General features: G+C 40.3%; 1 protein-coding gene across 1 annotated transcript in view; it reads left to right on the top strand.

Annotated features, from left to right (window-relative positions):
- The first annotated feature begins 4563 nt into the window (after positions 1–4563).
- Positions 4564–19562, top strand: part of tox2 (TOX high mobility group box family member 2) — a 103308-nt gene continuing 88309 nt past the window's right edge. The window contains exon 1 of the mRNA XM_028999442.1: positions 4564–4647. Within this exon, the coding sequence (XP_028855275.1) occupies positions 4645–4647 (3 nt within the window). The 5' untranslated portion in view covers positions 4564–4644. The remainder of the gene's footprint in view (positions 4648–19562) is intronic.

Genomic DNA, 19562 nt, shown 5'->3' with positions numbered 1-19562 from the left:
TAAGTCAGTTTGCTGTGTTATTAGAGCAGCTTCATTCGATTGAGTGAACCAGAGTGAACACACACATGGCTGAATCAGGTCAAAACAGTTTCATTAAAGTGTTGTTACCACAGTATTCTCTCATAAGGTGGATTTGAAAGAAAGCGCAGAATTAGTAGATTTTGAACATTCATTTTGTCACAGTTAATCACTGGCCGAAAAAATGATTATCTAGTCTCAGCCAAGAATTTACAAAGAGTAAACTGTGCCTCTGACCGGACTTTCTGAGAGGGCAGGTGCTTGTCTTTGAGGGTGGGACTTTTTGCGGCATCATCATAGCGGGATTTGTTTATTTACTTAATTATTATGAGCATGAATATGGACAGACACTTCTAATGGCAAGTATGCTTGCATAGACAAATACAATAATATTGTTCATATGTATATTTTAAATAAGACTACCTTGCTAGTTGTACACTAATGGCGATGCACGATGGTTGTCTGACTGACGGGCTCATGATCGAGACGTTGAAATTGTATTTTAATTTGTCTTTAATCATCAAAAGCAGGGCATGCATGTGCTGCGCCGGGTACATGAATTGCAGCATTAACAGTGACTGCTGCTATGACGACAAGGAAAGGGAGGGACCATGAGCACGTCTCACAGAATTATACAATTGTCAGAGATTAGATGCTTTTAATTGGAAACTGAAAAAATGGCAAATGTATATACACACACACACACACACACACACACACAGTATATATGTTTCACATAAATGAGCCATTTGTTTTCAGTTTCCAATTAAAAGCATCTAATTTTCGACAATTGTGTAATTCTGTGAGATATGAGCATGTATATAAATATAAAATATGCCATATATATAAAAACTTGGGAAAAATATGGGGAAAGGTCATTTATTAAGATTGTGGCCAAAAAAGGGTGGGTGCTTGAGGGTGCCTTCTGAATGATTAAATAATGTTAAATGAATGATTGTGTTTATGTAAAATGATGTGTAACTATGCAAATGATATGTGCCACAATGCCCATATATTGATCTGGTCCCCACAGAGATTAATATGGCAAAAACACAGAACCAGCTGGGTTAGAACATCAACCAATCAGATTGATGCACTGCATGCTAGCACATCAATTTAACCTCACAGCCATTTCCTGACATCAAACTTGGAGAGACTTTTACCTGATTGCTGTTCCTGCATTTCAGTCTTGTTGTCATAGCTTCTTTTCTTTGATATTGACACTATGCTGTTGATGGTGTAAAAACACTTCTGTTTCATATTCTAATTTATTTTATCTGCCGTAATCCCATGAATTTTCAAGTAATCTCTCATTTCAACTCTTCTCTAAACTCTATAGGCTTCATGGTGGCCTCGTTGTTCTTCACTTAAGTTCCTCAAAGATGTTCATTTTCTTACTATTTTTCGGATCTTTATAAGAACCTCAAGGTCCTTTAAAAGTTCCATTGCGAAAAACAATCAATAGTACAGTAATTATGTACTGAACTGAAATAGTAAAGAGGGTGACTACTGAAATGACAGGATATGACTTTTTAATTCGATTTTTAACCCAGCTTTACACACATGCTACGGTGAAGAGTTGCTATGCATGATGCACAAGTTGCTATGCATGCATGCGCCATTTTTTCTGAACACATATTAGCATCAGTAGTGCTAAATATATACTTATATGGCCATTACCACAGCATAATGCTCACTCCACCACACAGCCCTGTGTGCTGCAACAAAAAACACAAACAGCATGTGGGGAAGTCTACTTTATCTGCATTATAACACTGAGCATGGGTGCACACTGCTGCATGTCAGTGTCGTCCCTGCCGCTGTGCTCAAAAGCAAAATATGAGCCTCACCGTAACACACATGCAACGGGATTAATCGATGTAAATAATTGCATCAGCGCGGATTTGCATCGTCCATCAGAGAGCGAATGCTTGTGATATGACTGCCTCATTTCGTAATAGCCAGGCTGCAGAGGGAGAAGGAGAAGGGGAAAATGAACAGAGCGGAAAGGAGATGAGTTGGGGGGGGCAGGTGGGGTCTGGTTGGTGGGGGTGGGTATGATGTGGTTTTAATACAAGCAGTCACAGTTATTACTCCTACGGCTGCACAGACCAACCGAACATGCCACATCCTAATCGCCCTTATTTATTTAATTCCATTGTATTTGCCCGGATTAAATCCCAACATTAATAATGTTTTCATGACTAATTAATGTTTTGCACCTTGCCAAGAATCGTTTTCTTCCACCACTAATTCTAATTGGTCCAATTAATCATGCGAAAGGTAATTAGCATACTCAGATGTGATGGAAAGCCACTTAGGTCCCCCAGGGATTTGCAGAGCTTTTTGTTTCTCGATACAAATAAAAAATTAGTCAAGGGTGGTGGTGGCTTGACGCCTAGGCGCACGGCACATAATACTAATGACTGTGTTCTTTTGTGGGGATTCATGTGGGAATGACAGCTGTATTCAGACATGCTACTGGCAAACGAACAGAGGCAAATCTCAAATAAAGACAACTGTAGGGAGAAGCGGACTTGTTTTGTAACCTTTTGAAATGAACTGCCGTGGGACGTTTTTTTTGTGTGTGTATAAAATGAAAGCAGAAAGTGTGTTTTATTTTTTTTTGTCTTTCATTCGGGATGCTGTGTGTGATGTGTGACATAGATTGTACTACTTTTTTTTTTTTCTGTAAAACAGTTCAAAGAGTTTAATTCAAGTGTGTTGTGGTTGTTGCTTCGACTTTTGTCAGCTCCGACGCTGTTGTCTTGCTTGTTTGCAACGTTCAGCAGGCCTCATTGGTTAATGAGCAATTAGGCTTTCATTTATCACTGCAAAGAGGAGTGGGGGGGGGGGGGGGGGGGGTCAAAGGGGAAGTGACGCAACCGCAACACCCTGAACTGAGCGGAGCCGGGGAGGTCACAGGTTTTTGTTCATAAAGAGGAGGAAGAGTGTGATTTAAATGTTTGAAGATATCTTCATACCGGGCAACTTAAATGTCACCCAGAGCGGAAGCGACCGTTATGAACTTCAAAGTGACACACGCAGAGGGGGAAAAAAGAGAGAACAGAATGTTTTGAGAGTGATTAATTCATCAGAACATCAAGGCAGGTAATATGTATTTGCCCATGTGGTCTTAATTTGGCTGTGGTTGTGTAAAAAAAAATGTACAAAAAATTAACTATAAAAAAATTTCCCTGAGGTGCGGCGTTTTTTTTGTGCTTGCTCTTCCACACGTGAGCTGTAAGTATTGGAAGCAATTTGGCTGCAGAAGCTCAGCGTATCGATCAGCTGCGGTGAGATGAATAACCTGCCAGTCTCATATCATTCCAACCTGACTCTATATAAAGCATAGGGCCTCTTCTCATGTGCTGCATTTTAATGGCCTGTACATCATAGCAGGGCTGTATTTAGATGAGCAGAGGCCTGGCGGTTATGAGTGCGTGAACAAGCTGCAGCATCCTAAAACCGGTCTGGTTAATTTTGTATAAATAAAGAAACACTGAGGTCTTGTGCAGCAGTTCTGACAATGTCTGAAATATTATCCCTTTATTATCTTACTGCACTAAACAATACCCACACGGTTTGACCCGGAAATGCATTCTTTACCACAAAGTATCATGAATAAAACAACGAGACCAATTATTTTTTCAATATTTCACTAGAAAAATTCTGACTTCTGTCATGTACAATTAGAATATAAAAAAAGGGGGAGGGGGCAGAAACAAGATAAGCTCTGTATTTTTAGAACGTAAACATTGTCAATTTAATTGCGCTGGCATAAATATTTGATATTAAATAAATTAGATCTGTAGCTAAAAACATTTTTGTAAATGGAATTTTATCTGTAAGTCAATGCCATTAGCAGCCTGAGTCGGTGCAGCCTCGGGGGGCTGTAATTAACTCCACTCAACCGCGCCTAAACATTTTTGACGTTTTTCTTCGTCCAGAATTAACTGTCACAGCGGAGAGAGAAAGTAACCATCTTGTCACATTGGGTTTATATAAGGATCGCAGAGTGCTGTCTGTTCTGTCTCTCAAATCCTCCCTCCCTCCCTCCCTCTTCTTCTCTCTCTCTCTCTCTCTCTCTCTCTCTCGTTCTCAGTAATGCTTCCTGATGACTGGAGATGATGGAAACTATGACAAAGCCAGGACCTGCTGCTGGGGCACAAGTCAGTTCCACCGACGTGCTCCAACTACCAGGCTGGTTTTTATTCCACACTCTTCCCTTCGACTGGCGTTTTTAGCATACGCTGGATCACTTTCAAAATGGTAGACAAACCTTCCCCGAGCACAGATATGTTCTGCTGTGCTTCATTTCAATGTTCTGTAATTACCTCACTTCAAAGAGGTGAAAGTCATTTTTGGGCCATGACTAAACTTGTGGTTTCATATTCTCGAGCACATTTTCCCCCTTTTTCAGTCAGTAACAGTTGCACTGTGTGTTTTGGCAGAGCCGACCTACCCTGTTCTGTACCGTAGCTAATAAAAAAAAAAAGGTATGAGAGCACGCCAGTTCCAGCATCTACTCAATAGTCTGAGTTCAGAGATGCAGAGGCTATAAATGCCATCTGGGGATGTGTCATAAAATCTACAGTGCACAGCTCTCCAGTCCATTTGCATGACATGGTAAGTACACACAAATTGCAGGTAGACCTGGTTTTGGGCTTGTAATTGTACATGGCCGTGTGATTCCCAAATACATAGAGCAGAATCATCTGGTAAAATTCGACTGGTTATTTCAAGCTGTTTCTCATTAATCCAACATTGGAGCTAGTGTTCCTCACTAAAACTCACAAAACATTTTTTAAAAGCTGAACAAGAGGGAGTTTTTGATTCATTTATGCCCAAGAGTGGAAACGAGTAGTAAAAAGAGAGTTTTCTCGACAATATAATGTTTTTTTTGCTTGCCAACATTTTATTAGATTCCAAATGGATGTGAAAAACCTTGTGTTACAAATGTAGATGTAATATTTCTTGCCATTAACATGTCCAATACAACCTATACAATTCCTTAGGTCATACAAATAACAAATTCTAATGATAAGCTGTTATTTCATTTTTTTTTTTTTCGGTTTTAGTGAATTTGATATTGTAAAGGGGTTATTATTTTATAAGGTGATTATTGTAATGGCGACCACTTAATAGCTCTCCGAAGAAATTAGATTAGAAAAAACATTATTAGTCGCCAGTTTTGTATTACCTAACCCATCAGCGATTCTGCCTGAACCACAAATAAAATCTTTAGACACTATGGGTTTATCCGTGTACCCTTTACATTGTCAGGTTAGTGAAAGTGAAGTGAAGTGAAAGTCATTGTGCTACACAGCACAGCACACAGTGACAACAAAATGTGTCCTCTGTTTTTAACCATCACCCTTGGTGAGCACTGGGCAGCCATGCAGGCGCCTGGGGAGCAGTGTGTGGGGACGGTACTTTGCTCAGTGTCACCTTGGCGGTTCGGGATTCGAACCAGCAACCTTCTGATTATAGGCCACCGCTGCCCCGTAAAGCTTGCAATCTAGAAGATATTTTAGGAAAATGTTTGAAGTTGGAAGAGCAACTTCTGCAAATGCCTTGCGTGCCAATTCAAACATGATCACAAAGACCAATGGACATTATTCCTTACACTTTATCCAACAATGATGTATGTAAGAATAACCAGGGTGGTTGTAGACTAGTGGGTAACACACTCGCCTATGAACCAGAAGACCCGGGTTCGAATCCTGCTTACTACCATTGTGTCCCTGAGCAAGACACTTAACCCTAAGTTGCTCCAGGGAGACTGTCCCTGTAACTACTGATTGTAAGTCGCTCTGGATAAGAGCGTCTGATAAATGCTGTAAATGTAATGTAAATGAATAACCAGTGTGAAAAAAAGTTTGACATAAAATATTCAAACGAGCTGGTTGACCAGCTAGGGCTTTAAAAACTGTCTTGTACCGATGGTTACCAGAGATGGGTAGTAATGAGTTACGTTGACTTTTTGAAAAAAGGGTTTACAACCCCATACTTTTTACTTTTACTTGAGTACAATATTGAATTAGAAACTCCACTCTTACTTCTTTTCACTGCTTAACACTTAAACACTTTAAACCATTTATTCCATACTTTGGATATGCTTTATTTTTTGACAGTAGATCTACCTTCAGTAGATCTAACACATGACTACGTTTCACCATTCAGAGGTAGACACAATAATCACATGACACCGTTTCACCAAATCAGACGTAGCCATTGCAGCAGTCACATGACCACACGTGGCGGCACAAAGTCACACATAGCACAGACATGGAATGAAAAATGGCAGATGAATACAGAAACAATTCAGAATCTCAGTCTTTCATATAGACCCTGGTAGCTTTTTTAAAGATTTTGTTAAATGCCGCCTTGAGCTAAGTAGACCTCTATACATTTTCTGTGGAGGAAGGAACTAGCATTATCGTTTAGCTGTTTTATTTAATATAGTAATGCTAACACATTTAATTAGTTTATATTACATGATTTGTACGCTTAGATTTAGTCCATTAATTACTACAAATTACTTTAATAGTATATACTTCTGCTGAGACCAGGATATTACAGGGTGTAAGTTTATTATATTGTGTGTATGAATAGGATACAAAAACTGAGTAAGACCCAACATTGTAACTTAAACAGGTTAACCAAGGGGTAAAAATAATGTTTTATTCATGTTTACACATGTTAAATAGCATAAGTACCCCTTTCTTGAAAAATAAAAAGTACAATAAATTCCACAAACACTTATCACAAGAGGGACTTGCAGAGGTTTAAGACATTAACAAACGTTACATACACACAAGCAGAGGTGAACGTAATTAGGAGACCTAATCAGGGCCAAAAACCAGTGTACATTTACAATGCCTGTGTCCAAATAGCGGCTTTATTACGATTCTGCTCCCAGTTATTACAGAGCTTTCAGCTTCCAAAAAGTTTCCATTTTTGCAGCCAAACAGAATCTAACTTTTCAGTTTTGATTGAATTCACCCATAGTCTTAAAAAATGCCAATCATCCCAGAAATGTAATCCCAGACAATGTTTCAGAAGATGAAAACACAGACTCTTTCGGAGGCTCTGAAACTACAGTCCTACAGGAGAAGACCCCAGTAGGACCGCATGATTCACTCATTGTGTCTGCTCAGTTATTTTCTTTACCCAAACATTGGTCTCTCTCGCACGGAATGAAGGAAATCAGCCTTTCCGACAATTCTGGAAATGTAATGACTTCATTTACATCACCGAACAGTCAGCTCCACTCACACACAAAACTGAATATACCATCAATACATGACTGATATACATTCCATGCTGGTCTTTTTCAGGGATACATTAGCCATTAACATTGTCGTCATGTCTTAGTGTTGGTTTTCAGATGTAACCATACACACTAAATGCAACAAAAGAATGAATGCATCAGATGCACGCTTTTGCTTTTGCGGGAGAGTCTTGCCTCTGCCATAATTACAGTAGTGATTTCCTATATCAGTAGTTATGAAAGGATGTCAATTATGCTCCTTTCAGTCGGAGAAGTGCATAATGCCAAGATGACACTCCTACAAAAGCTGTGGGATTGCATTACCCACCCTGAGCTCTGATTCCACACCAAAAGCTCAGGACACATCATTTACCTCTGAATACCTAAACGACAAATCGCCCGTGGTAACACACTGTAGAAAAGTGTGAGGGGAAGGTGATGGCAGACATTTTCTCCTTTCCTCTGCATTTTTAATGGATCTGCTCTACTGAGCATGTGTGGCAGTGATAAGGTCATGCATGCAGTTGCATTCTGGGTAAATGGAAGGAAGGGCTCTAATAGCATTTCATCTTAAAGGATATGCCTTATTTGTGAGACATATTGTTTTTTTTACCTGGATCCAGTGTATATATTCCCAATATTTACAGATTGCATTAAGAAATAAAGACAAACCATGTGAAAAGTTACAGAGAATAATGTTGAATGCACCCACTCAAACGGTAAACTGCACTGGGCTCTTAGTATTGGAAGACAATCAGGAAATTCTAAAAAAACAAAAAAACAAAAGAATTGCGTTCGTATCACTTTTATTCTGGCCATTTTTTTTTTGCAGATAAAAACAAGTCCAAATTAAATGAGAGACAATGAAAACACACTCGCGTGCTCCTTTTGAACCAGACTCCTGTTTCAGCTTAAATAAGTCCCATCATCACCATGACAACAGTTGTGCGGGTAACATGGAAACATATTAATGTAAAACCATGGCAACGTTTTCCAATTGAATTAAGCAGCACCTGTGCACATTACTGTGAGAGATAAAAGACTAAAAGCACTGGCTGCCTCTCTGAACAGCTGTGCCCGACTCATTTCAATTCCATGTTTATTTTCCACCAAGTCAGACATTTTGTTTGGGGATATGTGCATTTATTCCATGGATGTAACAAAAGCACCTTATATAACAGAGCCGTGCTGAATGTTTTTTCGCTGCCATCTCGTGTCTGTTTAATCTAATGTGTGATTCAATTGCTCTTGAATCCCGGGGAAGGTTATGTGCCTATTTGATTATTTCAGAAAGCAGACATTTATTGGGAAAACAAAAGGGGTGAGATCTGCTTTCTTTATCATAATACCATCACTAATGATCGGCCCAGAGCTCCTTAATCTCTAGTGGGAGACGGGGGGTGGAGAAAAGGGTGGAAAGAGAATCAACAGCAGATGTACAGTCCATGTCCCCTCCCCAAGAAAAATAAATTGACCTGTGGCATGGCATCATTCTCTTGTAGAGCTTCTCTACACATTTTCTCTGTATTAAACAAAAATCTATGACAACTATATATATTTTGGTCTAATAAGCAGCTTTTCATAATGCCTCATGCTTGCATATTCTCCAATACTGCAGATGTCTCCAATTTGGTGTATATACAGTAGCATGTGTAAAGAATCTTCAATACCTCGTTGTTGGCATTAAAACTTAACTAGCACATTGATAACAGCATAGAAATAAAGCAGCACTGTTTAGCCATGCCACCCCATGCTCCCAGAGAACAGATCTCTAACTGGTAAAGATTTAATAGCCTCCTTCAGCATGCCTGTACTGTAATTGCAGAATGTTATGTTCCACAGTCTGAAAAATAACAGCCTTATCTTATGAATATTTATGATAAATATAGCAATTTGTGATAAATATTTAATGCCAACTCTTTCAGAGGACCGCTTTTCACAGCCCATAGATTCACAGGCTGTAGGCCGGTTAATGTTTTTCCATCAATTCAAACTGTCTGACCTTAAGATTATTCCTATACCTTTGTGTTTTTCGTATAATTTATCTATGAAATAGTGTTGAATTTTTGCTAAATTATCACACCGCGAAACACTGAACCTCAGGCTTCTGCTTAAATGTCTGCGAAATTACCATGTGGTTACTATTCCAGACTATATCCTAAGTGTGCGCTAGAATCTGCTGGGGTGTTTGGTCTTTGTTTAGTGACCGGGTTTGACGGCGATCGATGGTGAAGATGGGTTCGTGGGCTCTGCTCAGCTATGCTTTCTTATTTTTTTGTTGATTGCAGAAGTAGGCTTGAGCCTTTTGAGAGAGTGAGAGAGAAAGAGAGAGTGGTAATATAATCACATGAGATAAAAGGAAAATCCTGTAACACGCACTGACACACAGCTTACATCAAGAGCACAGAAAGAAATGGGAAAAATGTACTTCTGATAAAAAAGCCATGTTACTCTTAAAGTATTAATGGATCCATGAAAGACTCTAACACATACAGTACATCATCCACTTGGAATTCATAAGCAGTAACTCAGTACACATCATGCTGGAAAATAACACATCCGAACTCTCTCCTTCGCTCCATTCGCTCGCTCCTTCCTCTTTCTTCACTCCCTATTTATTTCCTCCCTTGTATCCACATGATTGACGGATGCTTGTATCATAGTGTTTTTCACTTTTCTCTCTTTCTTTCTTTATTTGCAAGTGTATACATAAGTGTGTGTGTGTGTGTGTGTGTGTATGTTTGTGCACTGCTGTTTGGGGGTTGTGACTTATTTTTCACTTTTCCCCAACTTCCTGTGAGTCACCCGCGCGGGAGGAAATGCTTTACAGCTGTACCTTATTTTGTGATGTGAAAACATGTCGTGATGCACGGCCCGAACAAAGGCAGGAATCTGCAGCAATCTGCTTTTGCTTCACTTGTAAATTCCTGTGCACCTACTTAATTTGCGCTGCAATTCAATGCCAAAGTGCAGTTAAAGGGGTTGCATAACCTTTGCTTATTTAAGTGTGAGCCGAGAGTGGCTTATGTAACTTTACTAGATGGCAAAAACTCCTAGGTCCCTGTCATCTATCTAAAATTTAAGATTCAGCTTTTTGCTTTGCTAAAACGTCACTTCTCTGTCCTTGATTACTATGCATGAGCAATTTCTTTTTCCTCAAGCTTCCTCATTGCATTCACCAGCACAGCAGAGTCATCCGTTGTTCAGGGACTGTCAGTGGTGCTTTAGGGTTTGCTTTTTTTTTTTCAATGTCAAAAAAGTTATAGCAGAGTGATTAAACACAGATTTACACATTACTGCTGCATGCTCCCAATAAGGCTTAAATTGGGCCAGTGCAGGTGCAAAAACAACATGAAAGAGCTCGAGAAGATCCCATCAGTCACGAGGCATGCGGGTGACACACTTCATGCTTCGTGTTTTCATATACGGGCAAATGCATGAGCAGAAGCAAAGCATTTTTCATTTATACAAATTTTAGTTTTAAAAGTGCATTTGCGATTGTGTATAGGTTTTTTTTGGGTTGTGTATGTTTGTGTGTTTCTGTTAGCAATACTTTATTGAGCGCACTGAGATATTATCAGGCCAAACCTGTTGCTCTATATATTTCCGGGTGAGCTGATGGAACATTGCCTAGTCATTACGTAAGACCAAATGGCATTCTTTCAAAAAGAGGGGTGGGGGGGTGTTACAAAAAGCAAAGTTACACAGCTGTTAGCAACCTATGGCAAGGTTTTTGATCATGCCCATTGTCTCTTGTAACATCTTTATTTTAAAGTATTTTACATTAAATTAAATGATTATTATACACATGCAAGTTGCTTCTTGGTTCTTTGTACCATTTCCATTCCAAAGTTTGATCATGATATCATCAATGATCCTGTCTCCAGTTTCTTTATTTTTGTGAAGACACACACACACACACACACACAGGACTTCCAGTGAAGGTTACATGACATAATGACAGCAGATGCTGAGCATTACCTTCGCCAGCACTGTAATGATAGAGCCAATCAGTCTGAGTGACTCCCAAACTCCTCCACAGCAGCACATTTAGGTTATTAGTTCTAGTGAGGTGTCTAGTGACAGGCGGACCCAGCGCTACCATCCGATAAGTGCGGTGCCACCATCACTTTATGTCCTTATGACAGTTAAACGCTTTACACAAGAGACACAAGGACACAGGCGAAAGCTGAGGCCTGTGTGAATGTCTTAATTAGCTAAGCCAATATTAAAGTTCATGGAAGGAACACTGACACGGAAGCATGAGGGAGAGAGTAGAAAAATGCACACATGCAGAATTAAGAACATACTTTCCATTTTCATGATTTTTTTTTTTTTGCAGCTTTCCCCATATGAGCAGTTCTCAATACTTCAATATACCTGATGGGTTTAGATTAGACTTCTTTGTTGCACACTCAGTATCGGGAAAGATATTTTTTGAGATATTTTCAGGGCAGAATGAGATTAAATTCCTTGTTTTTTGGAAGCTCGAAATTTAATTTACCGGCAATCCAATCTGACATATCCGTGTTTAATTTGATTTAATCTTGAAGAGTCTCGTCTATTTTCTCCATAACTGAATTACAAATATCGCTATCCTTGTTTTTATGGATCTCCAAGTATGTTTTCAAGACATATTCAGATGTGTGGGCTCTGAGGCCAGCTTCATGAAAACGTGCCGTGTGTTCTCAGTGAATTGAAAACATGCTTGATGCTTGTTGCTAGACACACATTCCAGAATTCCCACCAAGCATAACAAAATTCTTATTATTCAGCGTTCTTTTCTAGTTGGATACGTGATTTAATTATAAATGATAATATTGTCCTCTCGTTGTGAATCACTGAAAAAATGTAAATAGACTTTATGGCTTTGTTAGATCTGGTCTGACCCCCTTGTGCTTTAATGACCATGTCCGCTGGACTCCAGACGCGGTCCACGTAATAACAGCACGATGTGAGAAGGTTTCGGAGACAAACACAGAGTCTGTTAACCTGACTGCTGTCGCACATGTAGTGACCTACAAATAGAGCGTAATCTGAGCTTTTAATCGTTCAAATTCAGTTTATTTCCATATTCAAAATCCCATATTAGGTCAATGAGGTCTTGGACATCGCAAATATTACATAACCATGCTGTTAAAAATGAAAACAATAATATATATAAAAAAAGCAGCAAACAAATGAACAAATGATGACAAATAATATATAAATATTGATGTTTTCGGCTAAAAGACAATATGGTGTTGGTGCCTTCCCAACAGAATGGAAAAAATAGTCTGTATGGATAATGAGTGTAATAATTAGCATGTGAGTGTAATCGGAGTTTCTGAGGTTATTACATTAGTCCACACTATCACACTCAGGGTGGCACAGCAAAAAAAATGGACAGATAAATGGTCTAACAGGGGGAAAAAATGCCAAGTGACCCAGTTTCACTTTCCAGTGATAAGCTTTTAGATAATCAAGATGAAACAGCGAAAAGGGGGAGACACCCTGAGGCTCTGACAATCATAACTTCTCAAACTAATCAGACAATCGAGTTCATTAGTGCCCCGGCTGCACAGCAACTGGTGAGGAATCCAGAATTGATGACCGCTGCACAGGATTCTGGGAGGAGAAAGCCATGCGTCCTCCAACCTGACGTTTGGGCGTTGTTGGGTTTTTTTTTCTTTGGTGGTGAGCCGTAGATGGCTTCTGTGGAGAGCTGAGTCCCCCCCACACACAATTTTTTTTTTGCCCCCACCCTGATGACCTTTCTCATCTAATGCGCCATGTTTGTTAAAGGTCAACGTTGTTGTGTTTTCTCTGTGTTGATTTTGATGCACAATTGAAAATGCCTGGAGAAGCACTGTGATGTATAAATATTTCTCTGCCTCTGTCAGAAACATGGAAAGGGCAAGTAATCATAATGAGATTTAGTATCTCATATCAATGCATTGTTTCATTTGCTTCCATACATATTTCAGCACACCTTTAAAAAAAAGGTTTTCAATCTTTGAACAGTTCTGATGCATTACCTCAAACGTTCAAAAGGACTTTAAAAGAAATGAGAACACTAGAGACTTGAACCTGCTGGCCATCTTCAGATGTGGCTGAGTCACAATGCAGATGCCGAAATCACGCCACTTCTTTCCTTTAATGACTTATACACAGCTAGTCTTCTTCACATAGTGCACCCTGCTGCCGTCTCATCCCCCATGCAAATGACACAGCAGATCAAGTCACCTTCTTTCACCGTTCCATGGGCTGGTCATGGTGTCTTCATGCCTGATGCAGGGGTTCTCAACAGTAGACAGATGTCGCCGAAAGCTGTGAAAGATTGTATGGTCTGACATCCTGTCACCAGTTCACCGGTTCTTTCACCGTCTCCCGAGAACACCACACAGAACTGACACACAATTTGGAATCTAGGAGTCTTCTTCATGCTAGAATTTTGTTTGTATTTTTCCAAAGGTTTTTCGGGGGTTCAAATACATTTTAGATGTTCAAAGTGGACCGTATTGTACAAGACACTGTTCAGACTGTAGAATAGATGAGAAAAAACTGTTCTTCAAACACGGACTAATACACCTTCTACAGCTTTAAAGATTATAAGAAAGGTTTAAGTAGCTTTATCTGACAGTGAAAAAACATGAAAATCTTCAGAGACAAGATCTATCTATCTATCTATCTATCTATCTATCTATCTATCTATCTATCTATCTATCTATCTATCTGTCTGTCTGTCTGTCTGTCTGTCTGTCTGTCTGTCTGTCTGTCTGTCTGTCTATTTATCTATCTATCTATCTATCTATCTATCTATCTATCTATCTATCTATCTATCTATCTATCTATCTATCTATCTTTCTCTCTCCCTCTCTCTCTCTCTCTCTCTCTCTCTGTATATATATATATATATATATATATATACACACACACACACACACACACACACACACACACACACAACCAAAATGAGTTAGAATTGTGGTGACCTTCATAAGAATTGTTCTTTAAAAAACAGGCACACAGGAATGGTTTTTGTTTTCTGCTGTAGCACGCAGAGGAATAGATGGTAAAGCATGCAAAAAACATGCTAACAGATCATTTGCAAAGTATGCTCAAAAAAGCCTTTTATGTCAAGCCTAACCACAAAAAGCGTAATTGCCTGCAGCCTGCAAAACGCTACAGCAACAGAAATTTCAGCTATAAACACTCCAGGTAGGTGTGGTGTACAAAGTAGGGAGGCTATAAAGTAAAGGACCATATCCCAACTGTAAAAATGTTCCATGGGGCTGGTTTTCCTACAGTGCCATGTTCCATGGATAGGACCAGGACATTTTACCCCAGAATATCTGAACTAAAACTGGACAATCATTGGATCTTCTAGCAGGACAATGATCTGAATCATATGTCCAAATTCACAAAAAAAATTGCTGACCACAGAACCAGAAACAAACAATTAAATGCGGGGGTGCAATTCTTGGTAAGAGGTTTGTTTTTCTCTGAATGAGTTTATTTCCATTAAGGAGGGGGGGGGGGGTGAATTGAATAATGGATTTTCTCATTTATTGAGTGTAAGATGAAGCTACCTCCCCAAATGGAGGATTAAAGGTGGATTTTGAATCCTTTTTACAATCTTTACAGGGGGTGCAAATAGGTGCGGGGGACTCAGAGATTTTGGAAAACCTTGTCTTAAACTGATTCCAGAGCAAATTAAATTTATTAATAACATATATGCACACACACGGACACTTTGCTTTATTTTCTTGCAAATATGGTGCGATATTGTCCAATGGCACAGCATGGAGCAAGTGACATTCCCGTCCGTATTTTTTGCTCTCAAATCTCACCGTCAGTCCCGCGCCTCCGAGTGCACGGCAGCGTTTGAGATCTGAATATGTGCGAGCGCCGCTTACAATCACTTCAAATCACACGCGTCCCCAGCCAGAGTGGAAACATTAATCAATTAAGGAGGCCCTTTTAAGATATGAAAGAGTTGGGAAGTCTGGCCGCCCCCAAATGAAAATGTTGCAAATCAAGTCACAGGGCGGCTCTTTTCCACTCGTCCTGAGCCCCCTCTCGCTCTCTCTTTCTTTTTCCCATTCTGTCTCTGCTCTCCTCTTTCTCATTCATCTGCCTCCGCCCCTCCCCCTCTTTTCCATCGCCCCATTGCAGCACAAGCAGATGAAACAGGGATCACTGCTCGTGTGATGCCTATATGCAGCAGGCTGAAAGGAGAGGAATGGACACATAACGCCGAAATGTATCAAGAAACAGGCTCATTTTTCCCAACGGGACTTTCAATTTTTCAGAGCCCCTAAAAATGCCCCGCCTTTTTTTCTAGTCTTTTTTTTTTTTTTTTTTTTTTTTGCAAGAGCTCTGGAGATGAAAGTGAACTGTGAAATGGCAGAATGCCTGATGATAACCAAACTGCTGATCTAAGTCATCTCATTGGCTCAGAGTCAATTCCTTTGTCGGGGGGGGGGATTCTACTCTTCAGCGGCTGAAGTGCCCACGTTTGGTTTTAAATGTCACATTTATTACGTGTAAGCACATGTTGCCGTGACAATTATTCACAATCTAAAGAGTTTGTTGTGGCGCGCAGGGGGAGATGGGACACAGGACCACCTTCACAAGACGTTCATTTGTTACATTCTCTAGTAACAGCCTGTAAGCATGTAATAAAACAAACAATCCCGATATTCCCAAATGACCATGAAATCAACCACAGGTAAACACCGGAAAAATGCTTGTCAAGTGTGAATTACCCAAGATGGCAGAAATTCTGACAACTTGTCAAATTCCAGGAACGATGTGCCGCACAGCCAAGTGCACTTCTGCCAAAATTGACAACGTTGCTCGTTATGCTCGCCCTGCAGCGCGCTAAACGCACTCTATATGCAGGCTGTTTCATACCTCGCAACGCGTATAAAGGCTTTTTTTCTGCAGCACGCAAGTTCAGAAAATGAGCATACCAAGGCAAAGGTCAGTAGAGGTCGTGGGTGGGGTTGGGGGGCCGGGGACTTCCTGAACTGCGGCTTTCAATCTGCAATTTTAAAGTCAGGAAACAGAGAAAACATTGTCAGAGCCGAGGGCCACTGAACGTCAGCAGGTGTTCAGAGGTGAGGAGCAATGTTACACTTATGCAAAAGGCAGGTGCCATGGTAAACATGGCTAAATGCTGGAATACATTGGCACACAACTCTAAATCTTTTTTTTTTTTTACTTTTAAAAGCTAAGATAATTAAAACTAGGCAAAACAGAGCATGTGCCTATTAAAGAAAAACATTGGGGGTTAGGCATAATAATTTTTACTTGGCCTCACCCACCCACCCACACACAAAAAAGAGCACTTCTGCTAACACAGCCCCCGAAATGAGGTGCCTGAGAATGAAAGAAAAACTAATACAGAGTGTGAAAGGAGAAGAGAGATGAATCTGTGTGGCTAACACTAACCCTTTTATATACCTTCATTGGATCCAGCTGCTGAATGGCTTGTTGTGTTGAGAGAGAGAGTGAGAGAGAGAGAGAGAGAGAGAGAGAGAGAGAGAGAAACAGTCTTCAATTATACACATACAAAAATACCTGTCTCTGTCCAGCATGACTTTTGAATACCAATGCATGATTTTGTTATACTGTGTTACATTGTGTGTGTGTGTGTGTGTGTGTGTGTGTGTGTGTGTGTGTGTGTGTGTGTGTGTGTTTTTAAGGACGCTGAGACAAACATCTTTGTTTCTCGAGACAAAAACTCTGCGTTATGAACTCTGCATACTTCTAATGGCCAGAGCTCCATCTTACGCAGAGGAGGCCAGTGACGAAACCTCAACTTGACAGGTTCATCTCCAATAACCAGCGACTGTTCTGATGGTCTTATCATCCTGACACCAAATAACACTTGTGTAACCTTCTTGTATTTATCTTCAAGAAATACATAGGAAAGTCCATCAGTCCATCCAGCTAATATAAGAGGTGAATTCCAGGTACATTTCTTACAGAATAATTCATGTTGGGTACTAAGATACTACAGGGCTGTTGCTCAGTAAATAAATAAAATAAATAAATAAATAGATTTCTGGTGCATTACAAAACTTAATTAATCACAAATTGTTAATTACAATGATTGAAAGTATTATTTTATGGGGGAAAAAGACTTTTTACTATTCCCATTTGACATTCACTGCATTTTATAGAGGCTATAAAATCTGGGACTGCATTTGTTCCGCTAATTGCCTAAGTGGCTAAGTAAGTAATTAAGGCCGAATGAAGTTGTGGCTGTAATTAGTTTTCGTGCGTTTGTTGGGAAGCAGCCCATCGATTGTTCGTAAATAAAAACTAATCTTTAGTATTCACGCTGGCGCGGTTCTTATTTCTCATCCTTTTTTTTGTTAACCACTGAAGGAGGGGAGGCACTACGCATTCCATTCCCATGATGCCATAGCATCCCTGTGCCTGTTAACCCCCTGTGTGCACACACATCCGCACAGAGACCCGCACACATACGCACAGACGAACCCTGCAGTAGCTCCACCCACTCCTGTATACACAGGAAAGGACACACACACACAGGTATGCAGATAGAAACACACACACACACACACACACACACACACACTGAACTGTAAGCTGTAGCAAGCTGCACACCACAGGCCCGCCGTGTGCTCCATCTGTGACTTTTATTAAACACATCCCCGCCCTGAGCCCGGGCTCAGCCACAGGCCAGCAACATGGACACACACACACACACACACACACGGGGTAATGAGCTGCCTGACACACCAGCAGTCCCGCGGAGAGTACAAGTGTCCTACTGTGATGACAATGACAACTCACTTTCTCACACGCGCGCACACACACACACACTCAAATACAGAACGTGCCGTGGGACGCAGAGATGCTAAAACACAGAGGCAACCAGCGACTCATTTACACACACATTTACACAAACACACACGCGGAGTGGCGCAAAGGCACACAATCAACACTTCAATGACACCGAAAAAAAAGCGAAATATCAGAGAAAACTGCACAGCGTGTTGCGTTCAGATTCGGGAGTTGCTTTGAGAAGTTATTTGAGGCTATTTGCGTGCTTTCTAGGCTGATGGCAAAAAAAAAAAAAAAAATTCTTAATCTCAGGGACGTTTTTACAGCGAATCCGTGTATAATTCATGAAATAACTTCTTTGAAGCCTTTAGCGCTTAGCATTTAGCATTCCAAAAAAGCAAAACTGACCGAACCCACGAACATTTTGCGCAGAAGAGCTATAATAATGTTAAACAAGGCAGGGTGGTGGCTTTCATCATCATCCTCCCTCCTTCTTCTTCTTCTTACTACTGCGGTTAAAGTGTTTCCGAGTGTTTGTTAGACAGAGCTGCACCAGCTAGTAGGCTGCGTGTGTAGTATCTCTAGAGTATCTAAAACATTGCTTCTTCCATTTGTGCACTTGTGTCAGTTTACTCAAAAAGTACCTCTTATCTATTTTGAAAGAATAGTTACTGCTGATGAATTAAAAAAAAGCTACAAGCATACAGTACAGGCCAAAAGTTTGGACACATCTTCTCATTTAATGTGTTTTCTTTATTTTCATGACCATTTACGTTGGTAGATTCTCACTGAAGGCATCAAAACTATGAACTATGAACACATGTGGAGTTATGTACTTAACAAAAAAAAGTGAAATTACTGAAAACATGTTTTATACTCTAGTTTCTTTGCTCTGATTACTGCTTTGCACACTCTTGGCATTCTCTCGATGAGCTTCAAGAGGTCGTCAACTGAGATGGTTTTCCAACAGTCTTGAAGGAGTTCCCAGAGGTGTTTAGCACTTTTTGGCCCTTTTCCTTCACTCTGCGGTCCAGTTCACCCCAAAACATCTCGACTGGGTTCAGGTCCGGTGACTGTGGAGTCCAGGTGTTCATGTGGTGTCCACATGTGTTCATTCATAGTTTTGATGCCTTCGGTGAGAATCTACCAACGTAAATGGTCATGAAAATAAAGAAAACTTTTGGCCTGTACTGTATATGAGACTAGTAGCTGGTTTCAGCTACTCTTAGCTGGTGTAGCTAGCGTGGCCGGCGTAAAAACAGGTGTCAGATGGTCAAACTCGCTGGTGATGTGAGCGAGTTCACATTTTACATTTATGGCATCTATTCAGGGGGACTTACGACCAGTCGTGACGGGGACAGTCCCCCTGGAGACAGTCCCCCTGGAGGATTAAGCGTCTTGTTTGGGGACACAGTGGTAGTCAGTGGGGTTTGAACCTGATCCTTCTGGTTAGCCGGTCAAGTTG

This window comes from Denticeps clupeoides, chromosome 12 (assembly GCF_900700375.1).
Source record: "Denticeps clupeoides chromosome 12, fDenClu1.1, whole genome shotgun sequence".
NCBI lineage: Eukaryota > Metazoa > Chordata > Actinopteri > Clupeiformes > Denticipitidae > Denticeps > Denticeps clupeoides.
The sequence above is the reverse complement of the archived record's forward strand: the minus strand, read 5'-3'. Positions and strand labels throughout refer to the sequence as shown.